General features: G+C 57.8%; 3 protein-coding genes across 3 annotated transcripts in view; 2 read left to right on the top strand and 1 right to left on the bottom strand.

The window, feature by feature from the left end:
* PTSG_08875 (uncharacterized protein) overlaps window positions 1–2012 on the top strand; it is a 5932-nt gene extending 3920 nt beyond the window's left edge. The window contains exons 12-17 of the mRNA XM_004990204.1: window positions 142–229; window positions 476–565; window positions 682–780; window positions 1014–1125; window positions 1322–1371; window positions 1678–2012. Coding sequence (XP_004990261.1) covers window positions 142–229; window positions 476–565; window positions 682–780; window positions 1014–1125; window positions 1322–1371; window positions 1678–1787 — 549 coding nt within the window. The 3' untranslated portion in view covers window positions 1788–2012. The remainder of the gene's footprint in view (window positions 1–141; window positions 230–475; window positions 566–681; window positions 781–1013; window positions 1126–1321; window positions 1372–1677) is intronic.
* Window positions 2013–3759: 1747 nt separating this feature from the next.
* On the top strand, window positions 3760–11013 carry PTSG_08874 (uncharacterized protein; the record flags this gene model as incomplete). Its single annotated transcript, XM_004990203.1, has 10 exons — window positions 3760–6998; window positions 7230–7361; window positions 7633–7777; window positions 8053–8129; window positions 8297–8938; window positions 9112–9170; window positions 9430–9742; window positions 10094–10488; window positions 10661–10720; window positions 10942–11013. The coding sequence occupies exons 1-10, from the start codon at window positions 3824–3826 to the stop codon at window positions 11011–11013; spliced, it is 5070 nt and encodes a 1689-aa protein (XP_004990260.1). The 5' UTR covers window positions 3760–3823.
* Window positions 11014–11264: 251 nt separating this feature from the next.
* Window positions 11265–16693, bottom strand: PTSG_08873 (uncharacterized protein). Its single transcript, XM_004990202.1, has 2 exons — window positions 15301–16693; window positions 11265–14870 (listed from the first exon to the last, which is right to left on the bottom strand). Exons 1-2 carry the CDS (start codon window positions 16487–16489, stop codon window positions 11599–11601), a joined length of 4461 nt encoding a protein of 1486 aa, XP_004990259.1. The 5' UTR covers window positions 16490–16693; the 3' UTR covers window positions 11265–11598.
* Window positions 16694–16729: the final 36 nt, after the last annotated feature.

Genomic DNA, 16729 nt, shown 5'->3' with positions numbered 1-16729 from the left:
TGTATCATGTTGTATCGGACTGTATTGTGTGATGTGTGAGCGTACGAGTAGGTGCATGGGGTTGCGCGCCCTCTCGCTCCTCCTCCTCATGTCACTGCCTTCCTCCCCCCCCCCCTTTTCACCGCCACGCGCCCATCACAGCTGTACCGCAGCAAAGCGGCTGCGGACCAGGCCTTCATCAAGGACGCGCTCGCATCGCGGCTGCCAAATGCCCTCGTCGCCCGCTTCTGTGCGTTCTGGCCGGCACCAACGAAGCCACGCTGTCAAGCATGAGCGCACGCATGCATGCATGCATTCATGTTGGTGGTGGTGGTGTGATTGTGGTTGGTGTTTGCTTGCGGTGCATGTCGTCACTGGGATGGCGTCAGTGGTTGGTTCAGCACTGCTGTGTTGTGCACAGTACGCTGTGCCTGTTACATGTCCTCACGCACACGCACATGCTCCCTTGTGTGTTTGGCTGTTTTGACGTGGCCAGGCAAGAATGCGGCTGGCCTTGTTGTGGTGCGCACTCCTTCGCTCGAAACCGAACTCACCGGCCACTGTGGCAAGCTCAGCGACGCCGCAGGTGTGTGTGTGTGTGTGTGTGTGTTTAATCTGTGTGCTGGAAGGGATTTCAGATGATCCTGCACTGCGACGCCTCATCACCGACCATCACCGCTCCCCTGCATCATGCGTGTACAGCCATGAGTGTTGGAGACGAGACGCGTGCGTTTGAGTTTTACATTGCGTTGCGTGCGTGCGACCGCTTCCACGAAAAACACAACCGCTACCCGGGCACAGGTCTGTCGCTTGTTGTTTGCTTGCTTGCTTTATTTGCTGCCTGCTTGCTGCATGTTGGTTGGCTGTTTAATTCATTGGGTCATCGCACAAACCCGCCACTTGCTCTTTTTTGTCTGCTCGCTGACGCGCCCGCATCAATCCATACGCCTATGCCTCTATGCGTGTGTGCGTGCATGCACGCACACCATACTCACGCTGCTGCTGGTGACTGCGACACGTTGCTCGACAAACAGGGGCGCATGCACACGAGGAGGACGCGGGGGAGCTTTCGTCCATGTGCGCAGATGTGTTGCGCAATGCCGGTGTTGATGGCGTCACAATTGGTGACGACTGCGTCAAGGAAATGTGCGTATCTGTATGCATGTGTATGTCTGTGTGTGTGTGTGTGTGTCTGTCTGTGTTTGTCTGTGTGTGTGTGCAGGTTGAAAGGTTTGGTCTCATGGCAGCCGCGTTTGACCGCGTTGGACTCAGCGACTGTGCCTACCCCTGTGCCTCACCCTGCTTCTGTCATGCGTGCTTGCGTCGTGTTAATTGTTGTCAGGTGCCGGTATGGCGCTGCGCAGCTGCACAGCGTGGCGGCCTTTGTTGGTGGTGAGAACGCTACACCTGGCTGCCGCTGTTGGTGGGGCGATGGGAGGTGAACACGCCATGGACAACACACAACAACACATCATGCATACATGCATACAAACATGGGCATACGCATGCACAGCTATCACGCACGCACTCACAGAGCTGCCACACTCACTCACACACACACACACACACACACACACACACCCACATACACACACACACACACACTCACACACACACACCCGCACACACACACACACACACGAACAAAAACACATTCATACACGCTGCGGCGCCAACACACGTGCAAACTCGATGCAGGGATGACTTCGCAAGAGATTGTGAAGCTGGTGACACAGCAGTACGTGCCGGCAAACCACACCATCATCTACAACGGAGTGCAAGGCGACTCTCGGACCCTCAACTTTTAAGAGCGCGCACATATGCACACGCACGTATGCACACGCACATACGCACAGATACAACTGCACATGGTGTGCTTGCGCTGTTGCTTAACATTGCCTGGCATCACACATGGCGCGTCGGTGGTGTCGGCGTTTCCTTTGATCCATTCCCACAACACGGGCATACCAGCAGTAGCACGGGTTTGCGTGCACTTCTTACACGAAGCAATAACACAACAGCTCAACCTGCCACTGTGAGCGAAGAGAATGGAGAGGTCGGGTCAAAGTACACGGGGAGGAGAAAGAGGGAAACAATTCTTATGTGCTTATGTTTGCGTTGTTGTATCGCATATTGGCTACAGTTGCAATGTTAAAACAAAGCTCTATGCCTGTGGATGCCTGTGGTCAAAGAGTCGAACTGTATCGTACACACACACACACACACACACACACACACACACACACACACACACACACACACACACACACACACACACAAGCACACACACACACACACACACACAAGCACACAAGCACACAAAACAATTCAAATTTCCCGGCAGCTTCGAGTGCGCGGTTTGCGCCTGCAACAAGGCAACAAACAAAGGACAGCAGAAGAAGAGGACACTTCGTTCACACCTCTTGGGCTCGTGTCTCTCCCAACAAAGCAAGACACACACTCTGCTTTGCCTTTGATGACTGTGTGTGCAGCCGCTGCGACACCACCACCTTGCTTGCTTCACCTCAGTTTGCTCCCCCTTAGCCTGCCTGCAGCTGCACCATCCCTCCCGCCTCAACGTCTCTTCCCTCTTGCTCGCTCAGCTCGCCAGCGCCAAGTTTCCCTCGACGACGCAAGGTCCCCCAATACGGTTGCTGTGCCAAGGCCCGTGTTGCCGTGAGACCAACACCTTGATCCGCCACATCACAAGTCACAGGCAAGCCACACCGCTCACCACTGCTGCTGCCGCTTGCATTCATCATTGCTTTGCTGTGGAGTTGTGGTGAGTCTCAGGTGACTGTGTGTTGTGTGTCGCGTCGTGCTGTGTCGTGTCGTATGCAGGCTGCCTCATTTCTTCTTCTTTGCTTCGTGATCACACCCACATCCACCTCGCTGATCTCCACTCCACTCGCTCCACTCGATTCACTCAGCGCGCTTCGGCCTCGCTCACTTGTTGCGTGTTGCTCACTTTCTCCCTCAACTCTCCTGTCACTGCATCCCTCGCTTACGTTTACAGCACACCACGCCCTTGGTTCTCTTATCTTCCTGATCGCCGCCGCCGCCGCCGCAGCAGCAGCAGCAGCAGCGAGCACACTATCTGAGAGGGCGGCGAGCACACTGGTCTGCCGCCCAAAGAATGACACAACTACAACTCCCTCGTCGGCCATGGTGCCGCTGGGGGGTGGTTGGACGCAGCCGGCTGGTCTCATGGCTGCCGCTGCTGGTGTTCATCTGTGCGGCTGCCATGGCTGCAATGGGCGCTCAGCTGGCCCACGCCGACAGCACCACATCGACCATGACCTCTACGGACGTGACAACCACGTCCACGCAGATGATGCTGTCAGGCCTCAGCGGCGACTCCACCACCTCAACGCTCGTGCCCTCCACGACGCACACGGCAAGCGGCAGTGGCTCCGGTGACGAGTTTTCAGGCGGCACCCTGCCAAGTGGCATGTCAACAGCCACAAGTACGACAACCACAACGACGACGGCGACAACGACAACAGCAACGACAGCGACAGCGACAACGACAACCACCACAACCACCACCACAACAACAACAACAACAACCACAACCACAACCACAACCACAACCACAACCACAACCACAACCACAACCACAACCACAACAACAACAACAACAACAACAACAACAACAACAACAACAACAACAACAACAACAACAACAACAACCACCACCACCACCACAACAACAACAACAACCACAACCACAACCACAACCACAACCACAACCACAACCACAACAACAACAACAACAACAACAACAACAACAACAACTACAACTACAACTACAACTACAACTACAACCACAACCGCAACAACCATGATGCAGCCCGCGTCACTTGAGACGTTTGATGTGGACGCTGGCGAAGGCGTGCTTGGCCTCACCTTCACACGCGCCATTGTCCTGGGCACCCTCGACCTGGACAAGGTGCTGCTCACTTCGGAAATTCCAGGCACAGCACCTGTCCCACTCTCCGCACTCGACGGTGCACGCGTTGTGCCCATCAACACGCTCTACTCGACCCAGATCTCGCTTGTGCTCGGGCCCTCGCTCGTGTCACATCTGCGCAGCGCCACCGCCATTCTGTCCTCGCGCAACACCACGCGCCTCTTCCTGGAGCCAGCCGCAGCCATGGATGTGCTTCACTTCTCCCTCACGCCAATCGCTGCTGCCGACGCTGTTGCGCCAACCACATTCACACCCGACACGCATGCGCCCACACTGCTTGACGTGCAGCTCTCCACCACCAGTGCGGGCTACCTGCTCGTGTCCCTCTCCACGTCGGAACCCGTCCTTCCCTCGCGTGTGGACGGGCTGTCATCCTCCTCACCGGCACTCGCATTCTTCAACATGAGCAGCAGCAGCAGCAGCAGCGTGATTGCAACTGTCACCAACGCTCGCCTTGGGCTGCAGTCTCCGCCTCCAGCAGCACCCACGCCAACGACACGCGTGGTTTTTAGCACTGCACGCCGCGCTCCCGCCCGAGCCCTTGCCGCCTACCTGCGAACTGCTCAGCAGCAGCAGGGGTCGGAGTCGCTTGCTGCGGTGGCAATGCTCGGTGCACAGCTACCTGCGTGGCGCTTGCACGATTGGCAGTCAAACGGCGTGCAGCCTGACATCACATCGAGCCCAGTGTTTGTGTCATCGGTGGACGGGGTTGATTTGACTGCCCCCACGATCGACCCTTCGTCCATCCAACTCAATCTTGCACAGCACACGCTCTCCCTCTTGTGCGTGGACACCGCCTCTGGCTTCGCGTCGCCACTGCCCCCGCCAAGCAGTGACGATGGCGATGTGGTGTTGCGAGTGGACCGAGTGGGTGATGCTCCCATCACATTGACGCTCGCGGTGGCCAATGCACAGTTTGCGCGACTGAATGACACGCACGTGCACGTGTCGTGGTCGCTGTCTCGCATGGCGCAGCTTGCTCTGCAGTCCGCAGTGACCGCAGATACAGCTGCTGTGGTGAGGGCATCGGTCCCTGCTGGTCTCCTGGCAGATCGCCTGGACAATCCATCCACACCGGTCAACTCAACTGTCCTTACTCGCGTCGTGGCTGACACGACAGCGCCAACCCTCAGCAGCGTGGCGCTTGACCTGGGCACGGGTGGCGTCACGCTGGAGACGAGTGAACTGGTCGCCTTCAACACAACCGCAGCAGCGGCGCTTGGCCTCCCGTTGAGTGATAGTGGCGGCTTGAGCGAGCTCCCGCTTCACATCACCTTCTCGCCAGGCAGCACCGGCATCGTCGTTGTTCTGCACAACCTCAACATCAGCACGGCCGCAGCATCGCAACAACAGCAGCTTCGAAGGCGGCGGCGGCGGCGGCAAGCGAGTGGTGGTGTTGGCGAGTGGACGTTTGGCAACACCATCATGGGTGAGTTGAGCAGCCGTGACCGCCAGCTGCTCGTCTCGCGCCTGCGCACGCCCGCCATTGACTCTGTTGGCAGCGTTGCACCAGCTCACGACGGCGTGGTCGTTGATGTGAACGGCAACACTCTGAGGAGTAGTAGCAGCAGCGGTGGTGATGGAGCAAGCCCACCTGTCATCACCTTGACAGCAGACACACAAGCACCTGTGATCACTCGTACCAGGGTTGCCTTCCGTCACAGCCAATTCAGCGTTGTTCGCACGTCCACCAGTGGTGGCGATGGTGGTGATGGTGGCGATGGTGATGGTGGCGATGGTGATGGTGAGTTGGTGGTGCGAGCAGCATCACCGTCGCCCGTGCGGGATGTGCGCCACGCTGTAGCGGTCGTGGTTGAGTTTGATGAGCTCGTGACGGCCAACGCGAGTGCATTCCAGGAAATGAGTGTTGTGTTCACCACCACCGCTGGAGCCAGCGTGGAGCGTGTGCTGAGTGTGTCCGAGACAACTGTGCTGACGACACCGCCTCGCATCCGGTTGGTCGTTCCTGGTCTCGCTGATGCGCTCACGGCATTCTACCCTACGCATCCCAACGTGGCCCTGCGGCTCCCATCGAATGACAACAACAACACCAACAGCAGCAGCAGCGAGAACAACGGAACCGGTGACGCCGTGCGTGACGTGTTTGGTAACGCGTTTGCGTTTCCAGTGCTGCTTCCGCTGGCGCTCAGCGACATCAGCCCTGCTGTTTCACGCTCCCTCGTGCGCATTGAGCCAGCAACCCTGACGACGACCCTCACGGTCATCACCGCAGCGCCGCTTGTTAACACGCCCGTCATGGCCTCTGCTGTGTACCTCTCCATCGGTTCAGCACAAGCAGCAGCAAACACTGGCACAACAACGACAGCAGCAGCATCATCATCATCACCACCATTATCATCGATGGTGCTGGTGCCCATGGTGAACGTCACGTCTCCTGCGGTGGGTAGCGCAAGCACGACGTTTGAGTTTCGAGTGGCAAACGACCTTGTCCAGACCCTGACACAAGAACAAGCTATCCTTTCCGCGCTGTCCTCCCTCTCGCTGCACATCGTGTCCGACATTACGGCCCTTGATGAAGACAACAACGCCACGCTCACCGTTGCAGCAGGCACGACATACGCCACAGCCCTGACAGCACCAGCCTCTGAGGCGCGTGTGGTTGGCTTCTCGCTGGCCATTTCTGTATTTGAAGAGCTGCCCGTCAACGTGACCGTTCACTTCTCACAGCCCGTCGTCGCCTCAAGCGTCGACCCGGCTGGGTTTGCGCTTCGCAGTCGCCCACACACTGCCAACGACGATACTGATACTGGTGCCGGTGACGCCGCTAATGGTGACGATGACACTGGTGATGATGATGCCTCATCTGCATCTGGCAGCGGGGCGACTGATGGTGGTGGTGCTTCGGCTGAGAGCGAGGACAGCAGCAACAAGAGAGAGGTGGTGTTTGGGCTGGGGCGTGCCACTGCCATCGTTGTGGATGCGTGGACGGTGACGCTTGCGCTCTCAGCAGAGGACGCACATGTTCTGCAAGCAGCGCGGAAACTTGGGACGCGGCAGTCGAACACGTTTCTCTCCATGGACGAAGGTGCGGTGTGTGTGTGTGTGTGTGTGTGTGTGTGCGTGCGTGCGTGTATGTGTGTGCGTGCGTGCGTGTGTGTGTGTGTGTGGTTGTGCAGCGGATCATTTGTGATCTTGTGTGCTGTACGACCAACATCACCTTTGCTTTGTACATCCATTTCTTCACAACATGATTGTTGGCGCACGCGCATTCTTGCACCCTTCCACCCACCAATGCACTTCCGTTGCCCTCCGCCAGGTGCTCTGCTGACGGTGTACGGTTCATCTGTTGGCGTGATCACACCATCCAACGCCATCATGGCTGAGGGTGTCTCAGACGCCAGCATCATTTCGTCTCACTCGTCAGCTTGGACTGCAACAGAAATCGCAGGTGTGCATCATGACCTACGCGTGCTTTGCAAGTGTGTGCGTGCGTCGCTCGTGTGTTTGCGAGTGTGTTTTGAGAGAGTCAGGTGTTTGTGTTTGTTTGTGTGTGCGTGTGTGTGTCTGTGAGTGTGTTTTGTGAGAGAGTCAGGTTGTGCGCATGTCGTGTCATGACCGTCATGACTTTGCCATGTATGACGTGTCATTCAATTCGCAACCTCACATTATGTGACTCCGTGTCTTGGTCTCTGTGTCTTCCCCCCGACCTTGACATGCAGTGGTGACCATCATCTGTGCCGCGCCGTTTGTGCTGTATGCGCTGTTTACGCTCGTGTACATGTATCACAAAGAGTCACATGCCATCACTACATCTTCGTCCCTCTGGGACTCCCAGATGCGCCCCAAGCGGAGCAACGCCTTGCAGTGAGTGTGGCCACCAATATGGGCGCGGGTGTACAAACAAGAGTGTGGATGGGTGTGGATGGCTGAATTTGGATGTGTACACACATGAGCGTATGTGTGCGTGTGTGCATATGCACGTATGTAGATGTGTTCGTGTGTACGTGTACATGTGTGTGTGCCTGTGTATGTGTGCATGGTGGAAAAACGCTGCATGGCATGATGTGTCAGTGTGGGCGTACCATTCACATGCCTGCTTACCGTGTTCCTTGTCTCCTGCGACTGTGCGTGTGACCCAGCTTGAGTTGGGATGATTCCGCTGATGTGGAGACCCGGAAGCAGAAATCTCCGCCGCCTCCGCTGCCGCCTTTCCCTCGTATGTGGCACATTCTTACTGTGTCTGTTGAGTCTGTGGTGCTCGCGCTTCTACTGTCGTCTTGCGCCCGTGTGACATTGCATCGCACACATCTACACACGGTTACACACGCGCACACGCACGCACACGCACATACGTACACACACATGTACACACACACACTATAGTTTCAGGGCTGTCGCCAAAGCCGAAGAAGAAACCAGCACCACTCGATCGTGGCGACACGGGTATCAGCGTGGGCGAATTGCAGTATGCGCGCGAACACGTGCTCCAACACAGCCCTGGACATGACAGCGTGTACAGCAAACATTCTGCTGAACGCCTCGCACCAGTGCGGGAGGAGGCGGGCGGCGATGGTGATGGTAGTGGTCGCGGGCGTGGTGACTATGGCAGCCATGATGGCCGCGGTGGTGTTGAGCGGCGTGAGACATCAACGTCACTGCTGTCTGCTGGCCCGGGCCCCCTGTGGACATTTGTGCCGTCATCAGACACGGCGTCAACGGCTGCCGAGCGCAGTGAAGACGTGGAGATGAGCGAGATGGGTGATGCGGATAATGTGGAGGATGAGGAGGATGTGGCGGAAGTGGTGGGTGTACGAAGAAGAACAGAGCATGGACCATCGTCATCATCACCGCGCCGCAACCTTGGTCCGCTGTTCGAGGAATCAGCAACCGCGGGTGATGGTGGCGATGGTGATGGCGGTGCTGTCATTGTTGGCGCGAGTGAGGACGATCATCGCGACAGCATCGAGTTTGGTGCTGGTTTTGGCACCAACATCGACGACCCGCATCGCAGGACCACGCTCGCAGGTCTCGATTGCGCGTGTATGTGTATGCGCGTTTGCGTGCATGTGTGGGCGTTCGTGCACGTGTATGTGTACGTGTGCACGTGCATGTGTACATGTGCAGGCGTGTGTGATCATGTCCAATTCCTGGTTTTGTTTTGCTTTCCTGCTCACTGGCCCTGTATGGCCCACCTGCAGGCTTTGATGACGTGTCAGAGTTTGTAGGCGAGACGGTCATTGCGATTTGGGGCTACCAGGTGCGTACAACAACAGTGCGTGGTTGTGTTTTGGTGGTCATCGGTGAAGACGATGCATGATGCACGTGTCTTTGGCGAATTGCATTGGATGCCACTCGTCACGGCCTCGTTGAATACGAGCAAACCTGGCACACATGTCCACAAACTCACGTCCAACCTCTCTCCTCCATACGCCAATCCACACACACACACACACACATGCGCACGTCTTCAAATTCACTCCTTACCTCACTTATGCATGTGCAACTTGTCTTCGCAGGCGCAATACCAGGACGAGCTGTCGTTTGAGATGGACGAAGCATTGGTGCTTGTTGGAGGCAGTGAGCTTGAGGATGAGTTTGTGCAGGTGTTGTCGCCCAAGACACACGCCATGGGCCTGGCGCCCAAAAGCTACCTGTGCTTTCCGCACGTGTACAAGCATGCAAAGCGCACGCTTTCGCACCGCCCCACCCTCAGCCGGACCAACAGCCAAGACAGCACCCCTGTACAGCCATCGTCAACAAGCAAGCTGGCGTCGCCACAGTCGGATCCATCACCACGTGCGCCCTGGGGCGCTTCTTCTCGCAGTCAAGGTGACCAGTTGTGTGTGTGTGTGTGTGCGTGCGTGCGTGCGTGCGTGCGTGCGTGCGTGCGTGTGTGTGTGTGCGTGTGCTGGTGTGTGTGTGTGTGTGTGTGTTCGGGCATGTGTGTGTGGGGTGTGGGTGTGGGTGTGGGTGTTGAGAGTGGTTGCTCATAGCTGTGTGTATGAAGTCGGTGTTGGTGAGTAAGTGTGTTGGCATATGTGTTGAGAGCTTGTTTCAAGGCACGTCGTATTCCTGTTCACCATCGTTCTCTATCACACACACACACACACACACACACACGCACACGCATACACACACACACACATGCACACATGCACGCGCGCGCAACACGTGTTGCAGCAGCTGCCATTCGAGTGGCTGCGCCACCTGTTGAGGAAGTTGATCCTGTGCCGCGTCTGAACATTTCGCGCGATGCCAGCATCCGCCGCACACGCATGCGCGCATCCCTTCCAGCGGGTGCACTGGGACGCCGCCACCAGCAGCACACGCGACACCAAGAACAGCAGCAGCAGCAGCAGCAGCTTCAAGGTGGAGGGTACGCGACTGGTTCAGCGCCCTTTTCTCGTCCGCACTCGCGATCATTCCAAGGATTTCGGCCACCGCCAATGCCGCCTGCAAAGACGCAGCACACGCACGACAGCAGTGCACGCAACGGTGGCGGCGGCGATGGTGATGGTCAGCGGCGCGTCAGCAGCCAGTTTGAGGCCCTTGATGTGGCGTCTGCTCTCAACACGGTACGTTGCAGTGCTGCCACAGCTCCTCCTCTGCTTAACAACACTTTGTGAATGCGTGGCAATGCATGTACTACCGCCAATCTTATCCATGTCACTTTCTCCCACTACCTCCCATCTCACAACCGACAACTTCAACCCACCTCGCCTCACATGCGCTGTGATGTTCTTGAAGATGAATGGACAGCGCCGCAAGAGCAGCGCCGACTCCACATCGCGGTTCACTGGAAGCTGGGTATGTTTGCTTGCATGCACACGTGCGTGCCTGCACTGGCGTCATTGCAACCATGTTGGCCACTGCGGGACGTTGTTGCTTTATGTGTCGTTTCCTTGTGCAGCCTCTGCCAATCAATACTCAAATCAACAACACTTACGCTCATCGCCACCACCGCCACAACCACCACCACCACCACCACTACTACTACGACTACTACTTTCGACAAACAATAACTGCAGGAGGATTTGAGCACGAGGATGAAGCATGCTCCCTCCAATTTCGGCGACATGGCAGAAACATCCGACCTGTAACCTGACGCTGGACGTTCGGTTTCACATTTTGTGTGTTGCGTGCGTGCATGTGTGTGTGTGTGTGTGTGTGTGTGTGCGTGCGTGCCTTGGTTTGTTTTGTTGAAGCGCATATCTGCACAACACTTTGAGCGGGGTCGATCGCACTTCACATCACGTCATGTCCAAGCAAGCTCGCATCAGCTCTCTTGTTTTGAGTTTGTTGTGTCTTGTGCGCTGTGTGTTTGACGTTCTCTCACTTGATACCCTTTCCCCCCTCCTTGTTTCTTTACACGCCTCTTTGATCGAGTAAACGAAAGTCGTGAATTCATGTCAATTGTCGTGTTATTGCATGTAGTCTGGCCAGGCACACACACACACACACACACACACCACACACACAGACACACAGAGTGAAGACAGTTGTACTTTCAACCAGAGAGTGGAAGGCAGTGGAGACGCCCACTCACCCACCAACAGGCAGGGATGATTGCGCAGCCGCGCAACAAGACATCCATGTCAACACAGAAAGAACGGTCAGCACAGCGTGCAAGGTAAAGGGGTCGTCAGTCCTCGACAAACGTCATCTCCTTCACACACACACACACATCACTCGTCGCAGCCGTCAATCTCGATGGTGAGACGGTAGACCTGGCTGGCCGTGCGCTTGACAGAGTCAACGAGCACATAGTAGTAGCCGGCTCGCCCAGCCTGCGCCTCAATCTCAGCCTCAACCTGGCCACCACGCAGCTTCTCCCGAATCTTGCGCTTGCCGCGGCGCTTGTGGATGGAGAGGTTGACCTTGTTGGCCGTGTCCGGGTCCACGGAGAGGTGGGCGCGAATCACGCCTCGTTTGCACACGTGGAAGGTGAACCAGTCGTTCTCGCCATTGCACAGCACACCCGTGAACGTGCCCGGTGTCGACACGCGCGTGGCCTCTGTCTGCCGCACGTTGTTGGGTTCGTGCTCGTCGTTCTCCGGGCACGTGTATGGCGGGAAGGGCAGCGGCGTGCAGGTGATGTTGATGTGCACCTTGTACTGGTTGGTAGCGCCGTTGAAGCCATACACGCGGAGGAGGTACAACGAGTCCGCAGCGGAGTTGTCTGTGTACACCACAACCTCATTGTCCGTGACAGACGTGGCTTTGCCAATCAGCTTTCCTGCCGAGTTAAACAGCGCCATATCCAGGTCACCACCGGCGTGCTCAAACTCAATGGCAATGGCGATACGGCCGCCAGCGCAGACGGGCACGCGGTACCAGTCGTCGTCGCCATAGCAAATGGAGGCATCAAAGCTGGTGTGCTGTGTCGACAGCACGGTGGCTGAGTCTGGGACGTCGTTGGACTCGAATGAGTCCGGTTCGCACGGCGGGCAGACCACATCAAAGAACATGGCGTACGGGGCGCTTGCGCCCTGGTACCCATACACGCGCACCATGTACATGCTGGCGCTGCCAGTGGTGTCTGTGTGCTGGACGGTCTCATGGTCGGTGCTGCTGGTGGACGAGGCAACCAGCGTGCCGCTGCTGTCAAAGAGATGCAGCTCAATATCACCAACGTCGTGCTCGAAGGCAAGGTTCACGGTGATGGTGCCCAGACCGCACACGGGGATGGCGTAGTAGTCCTCGTCCTCCGGGCAGATGCTGGCGCTGATGCTGTCCACAAACGGCGCGAGCTCCGTGGCGCTCTCTGGGTCGTTGTTGTCCTCAAACTGGTCGTCGTGGCATGGTGGGCACTGCACTTCAATCAGCACCTGATATGGGGCCGAGGCGCCACCAACGCCGACGACGCGAAGATAGTACAGCCCGCCAACCCCGCCCGCGCTGTGGGCCAGCACCTCGTTGTCGGTCGTGGACACACCGCTGCTAACAAGGGAGCCGCTGGCATCGTACAGGTACGCGTCGAGGTTGCCTTCGTCGTTGCTGAAGAAGACAGACACGCTCACGTTGCCGTTGGCGCACACGGGGAACCGGTACACGTCCTCATCGTTGGGGCAGATGACTGCGGAGAACTGGGTCTGGCTCGCGGTCAGCACGGTTGCGCTGTCGCCGTTGTTGTTTGGCTCAAACTCGTCATTGTCGCACGCGTGGCACGTGACGTTGATGCTGATGTGGTAGCTGCCGGAATCGCCACTGTATCCACCCACATACAGGTAGTACAGGCCGTCCTGCGTGGCCGCGCTGGTGTGCACGAGAACCTCGTTGTCTGTGGTTGAGTTGCCCAGCGCCACAAGGTAGCCGTCAGCGTCAAAGAGGGACGCGTCAATGTCGCCGTTGTCGTGGTCAAACAGCACGCTGACCACCACGTGTCCTCCGGCGCACACGGGCACGCGGTACCAGTCCTCGTCCTGCGGGCAGGCGTATGCGTCAATCTCCGTGTCATCGACCGAGAGCACGGTGGCGGAGGTGTACGAGTCGTTGTCCTCATACTGGTCATCAGCACAGCCCTCGCAGTCCACGGCGACGTCCAAGTGGTAGGGCGCGCTGGCTCCGCTGTACCCATACACGTGGATGTAGAAGACGGCGGGGGTGGCGAGCGTGTTGGTGTGAGAGACAGCCTCGTTGTCGGACGTGGATGTGGAGGATGCAACCTCCGTCAGGTTTGCGTCATACAGCCGAAGGTCGACGTCGCCAACGGCGTGGGAGAAGAGCACGGTCACATCGAGCGTGCCACCGCTGCACACCTCCACAGCGAAGAAGTCCTCGTCCTGCGGACACGCGTGCGCGTCCAAGCTTGCAGGCAAGGTGGAGAGCGGCGTCGCTGTCTGGGGCGTGTCGTTGTCCTCAAACTGGTCGTCCTCGCACTCGGGGCAAGCCATGTCGATGGAAACACCGTAGGGCGTGCCCTGCGGGCTGTTGTTGTAGCCGTACACGTACAGGTAGTACAGCCCGCCGCCAGCGACGTCCGTGTACGAGATGAACTCGTTGTCTGTGGTGGAGTTGCCCTGGGCGACGTAGTACCCATCAGCGTCGTACAGGGCCACATCAATGTCTGCTGATTCGTGGTCGAAGGTGAGGGTGATGTCCAGGTCGCCATACGCGCACACGCGCACGCGGTACCAGTCCTCCTCATCCGAGCACAAGACGGCGTTGAAGTTGAACTCAGACGCGTCCAGCACGTACGCGTTGCTGTAGTCGTTGTTGGGCTCAAAGTTGTCGTTGGTGCACATGCTTGTTGTTGGCTCCTCCGTGGTGAAGCACTCTGCGTGGATGTCCACGTGGTACGGCGCACCGCCAGCGGCGACGGTGTATGGGTAAACGAGCAGCCAGCCCATGCCCGTGCTGTTGACATAAAAGCTGAACGTGTCGACGTTGCCACCCGAGTATGAGCCGCCAATGAGGTTGCCGGAAGTGTCGTAGACATCAAAGTCGAGGTCGCTTGCATCGTCGTCCGTGAGGGTGATGGTGGTGTTGCCAAAGCATGGGAAGGTGACGCGATACCAGTCTTCACCAAACGGATCCGTGTCGCACATGACGGCGTCAAAGTTGAACCCTGACGTGGCGCTAGGCAGCACATATGGGCTGTTGTCCTCCGTCTCATACTCGTCATCCTCACACTCCGAGCAGCCCTCCACTTGGATGTCCACGCTGTACGGCCCTGTGGACGTGACCCAGTAGCCCCAGATGTCCAGGTAGTAGTACCCTGGGTCTGTGACGTCCTCGTCCACCAGCACCTCGTTGTCTGTTGTGGAGTTGCTGAAGGCGACGCTGTTGCCAGCAGCGTTGTACATGCGGGCGGTGAGATCCACCACGTCCTGGTCGAAGGTGACGGTGGCGGTGACCTTCTCTGCGCCCTCGCACACGAAGAACCGGAACCAGTCAAAGTCCTCCGGACACGTGTAGGCATCAAAGTGCGTCACACCAGCAGAGAACCAGTACGCGTCTGTGTGTTTGGTGGGTTGGGAGGGGGAAGGAGGGGGAAGGAGGGGGAAGGAGGGAGAACGCGATGAGAGACGTGTGGAGACGTGAGGGATTGGGAGTTTGGGGTGGGAAAGAAGGGAGGGAAGGTGAGAAGAAACCAAGATGGGCGGTGATGGGCACACGTGATGTCCACAAGAAACAGGGGCTGAGGGAACACAAGTACGTGCGCTCGTGCGGAAAGTTACAAGTGCACACGCAATGCGCACATGCATGCACAGATGACGCACACATGCGTGCACAGATGACGCACACATGCGTGCACAGATGACGCACACATGCATACGTGCGTACGTCCATGCAAACACACACACACACACATACACATGCTCAACGCACAAAGCATAAGCGCGCACAAAGCAAATGCAGGCAACACATACACAGGACCCACCAACCTTCGTAAAAGTCGTTCTCCTCATACTGATCGTCTGGGCAACCGGAGCAGGTAACGGCAATGTCCACGTGGTATGGCGCTGTGGTGTCCGTGTAGTAGCCATACACCACGAGCCAGTACCAGCCACCGCCAACAGTGTCGGTGTGGGTGAGGTACTCGTTGTCTGTGGCGGACGTGGCTGCAACGACGTTGTTGCCCTCGCTGTCGTACAGGTACGCGTCCAGGTCACCCGTCTCGTGGTCAAACAGCACATCAATGGCCACTTGCCCGCCCGCGCACACGTACACGCGGTACCAGTCGAAGTCAGACTCGCACACGACGGCATCGAAGCTGGTCTGCTCTTCAGAGAGCACGTATGCGTTGTCAGACTCGTCGTTCTCCTCAAACTGATCGTCGCTGCACACGAGGGCGGTGTCGTAGCCGGATGGAGGCGCCTGGCTTGGGTATGACCCTTCCAGGGCATACCTGCCCAGGGTGGCGAACGCAGCGGGCAGGACCGGCAGCTCATCTGGGATGCTCACGCTGAGAAAGTATGTGCCTGGCTGGAGGTTTCTGCGCAGGAGCACCGCGGGGTCCTTGGAGAAGAGGTCGTTTGCTGCGGGCACAAGGCCACCATCGCTGTTGAAGAGATTGAGGTGGAACGTGGGCTGCACGCCGCTGGTGGTGTCCACCACCTTGCCATCGGCGTTCACAGGGGCACGCTTCACGCTGGCAGATATGGCGCCGTTGGTGTCGGTGACCTGCACGCGCCACCAGTCGACGTCCGTTGGCGATGAGATGACGCCCGTGGCGGCAAAGGCGTGGCTGTTCACCAAGTTGACGCTTGCGGCAGTGGCGGGCGTGGAACCGGCCTCATCCAGGGCCTTGCCCGTGTCAGAGGAAGCGCGTCGGCGACGCTGTGGCTTGTGCTGTGGCTCCTGCTGCTGCTGCTGCTGGTCTTGGTCGACCCCTGCTGCTTGGAGCTGCGTGGGGCCATCCCCGAGGTTCTCCAGCGTCTGCGGGGTCAGGCGTGGCGTCGGTGGCGACGGCAGGTTGACGAGGCGGGCCGGCGGTGCGGTGGTCTGCTTGCTTGGGTTTGGGCGAGGGGCGGCGAGAAGTGGGAGCGTGTTCACGAGAAGAACAGCCACCACCAGTGCCAGGGCAGCAGGGCCTGGACTGCTGCGGATCCAGTTTGAGGAATTGTGAGCCATTACCGCTTGTCAAGCGAAAGGTGGGCTGATACAGATGGATAGATGGATGAGTGAGGATGGGTGAGGATGAGGGTGGATGAGGGTGGATGAGGGTGAGTGAGGATGAGCGTGGAAGAGAGCACTGTAATGGAGGAAGAGGAGGGGAACAGAGCAGCAACAACGTCGTTGCGAGGACACAAGCTTGGCTTGGTGCTTCTGTGTGTGGTGGTGAAAATGATGATGGCTCTCACCTCGCTCACT

This window comes from Salpingoeca rosetta (genome assembly GCF_000188695.1).
Source record: "Salpingoeca rosetta unplaced genomic scaffold supercont1.25, whole genome shotgun sequence".
NCBI lineage: Eukaryota > Choanoflagellata > Craspedida > Salpingoecidae > Salpingoeca > Salpingoeca rosetta.
This window is presented reverse-complemented; position numbering and strand designations above follow the sequence as displayed.

Excerpts from the sequence above, each read along its gene's own strand:
- PTSG_08873 (XM_004990202.1), bottom strand. The coding sequence starts at position 16,489 with ATGGCTCACAATTCCTCAAACTGGATCCGCAGCAGTCCAGGCCCTGCT. Across the intron at positions 14,871-15,300 it reads GGAGAACGACTTTTACGAAG|ACGCGTACTGGTTCTCTGCT; the intron begins GTTGGTGGGTCC and ends CCAAACACACAG.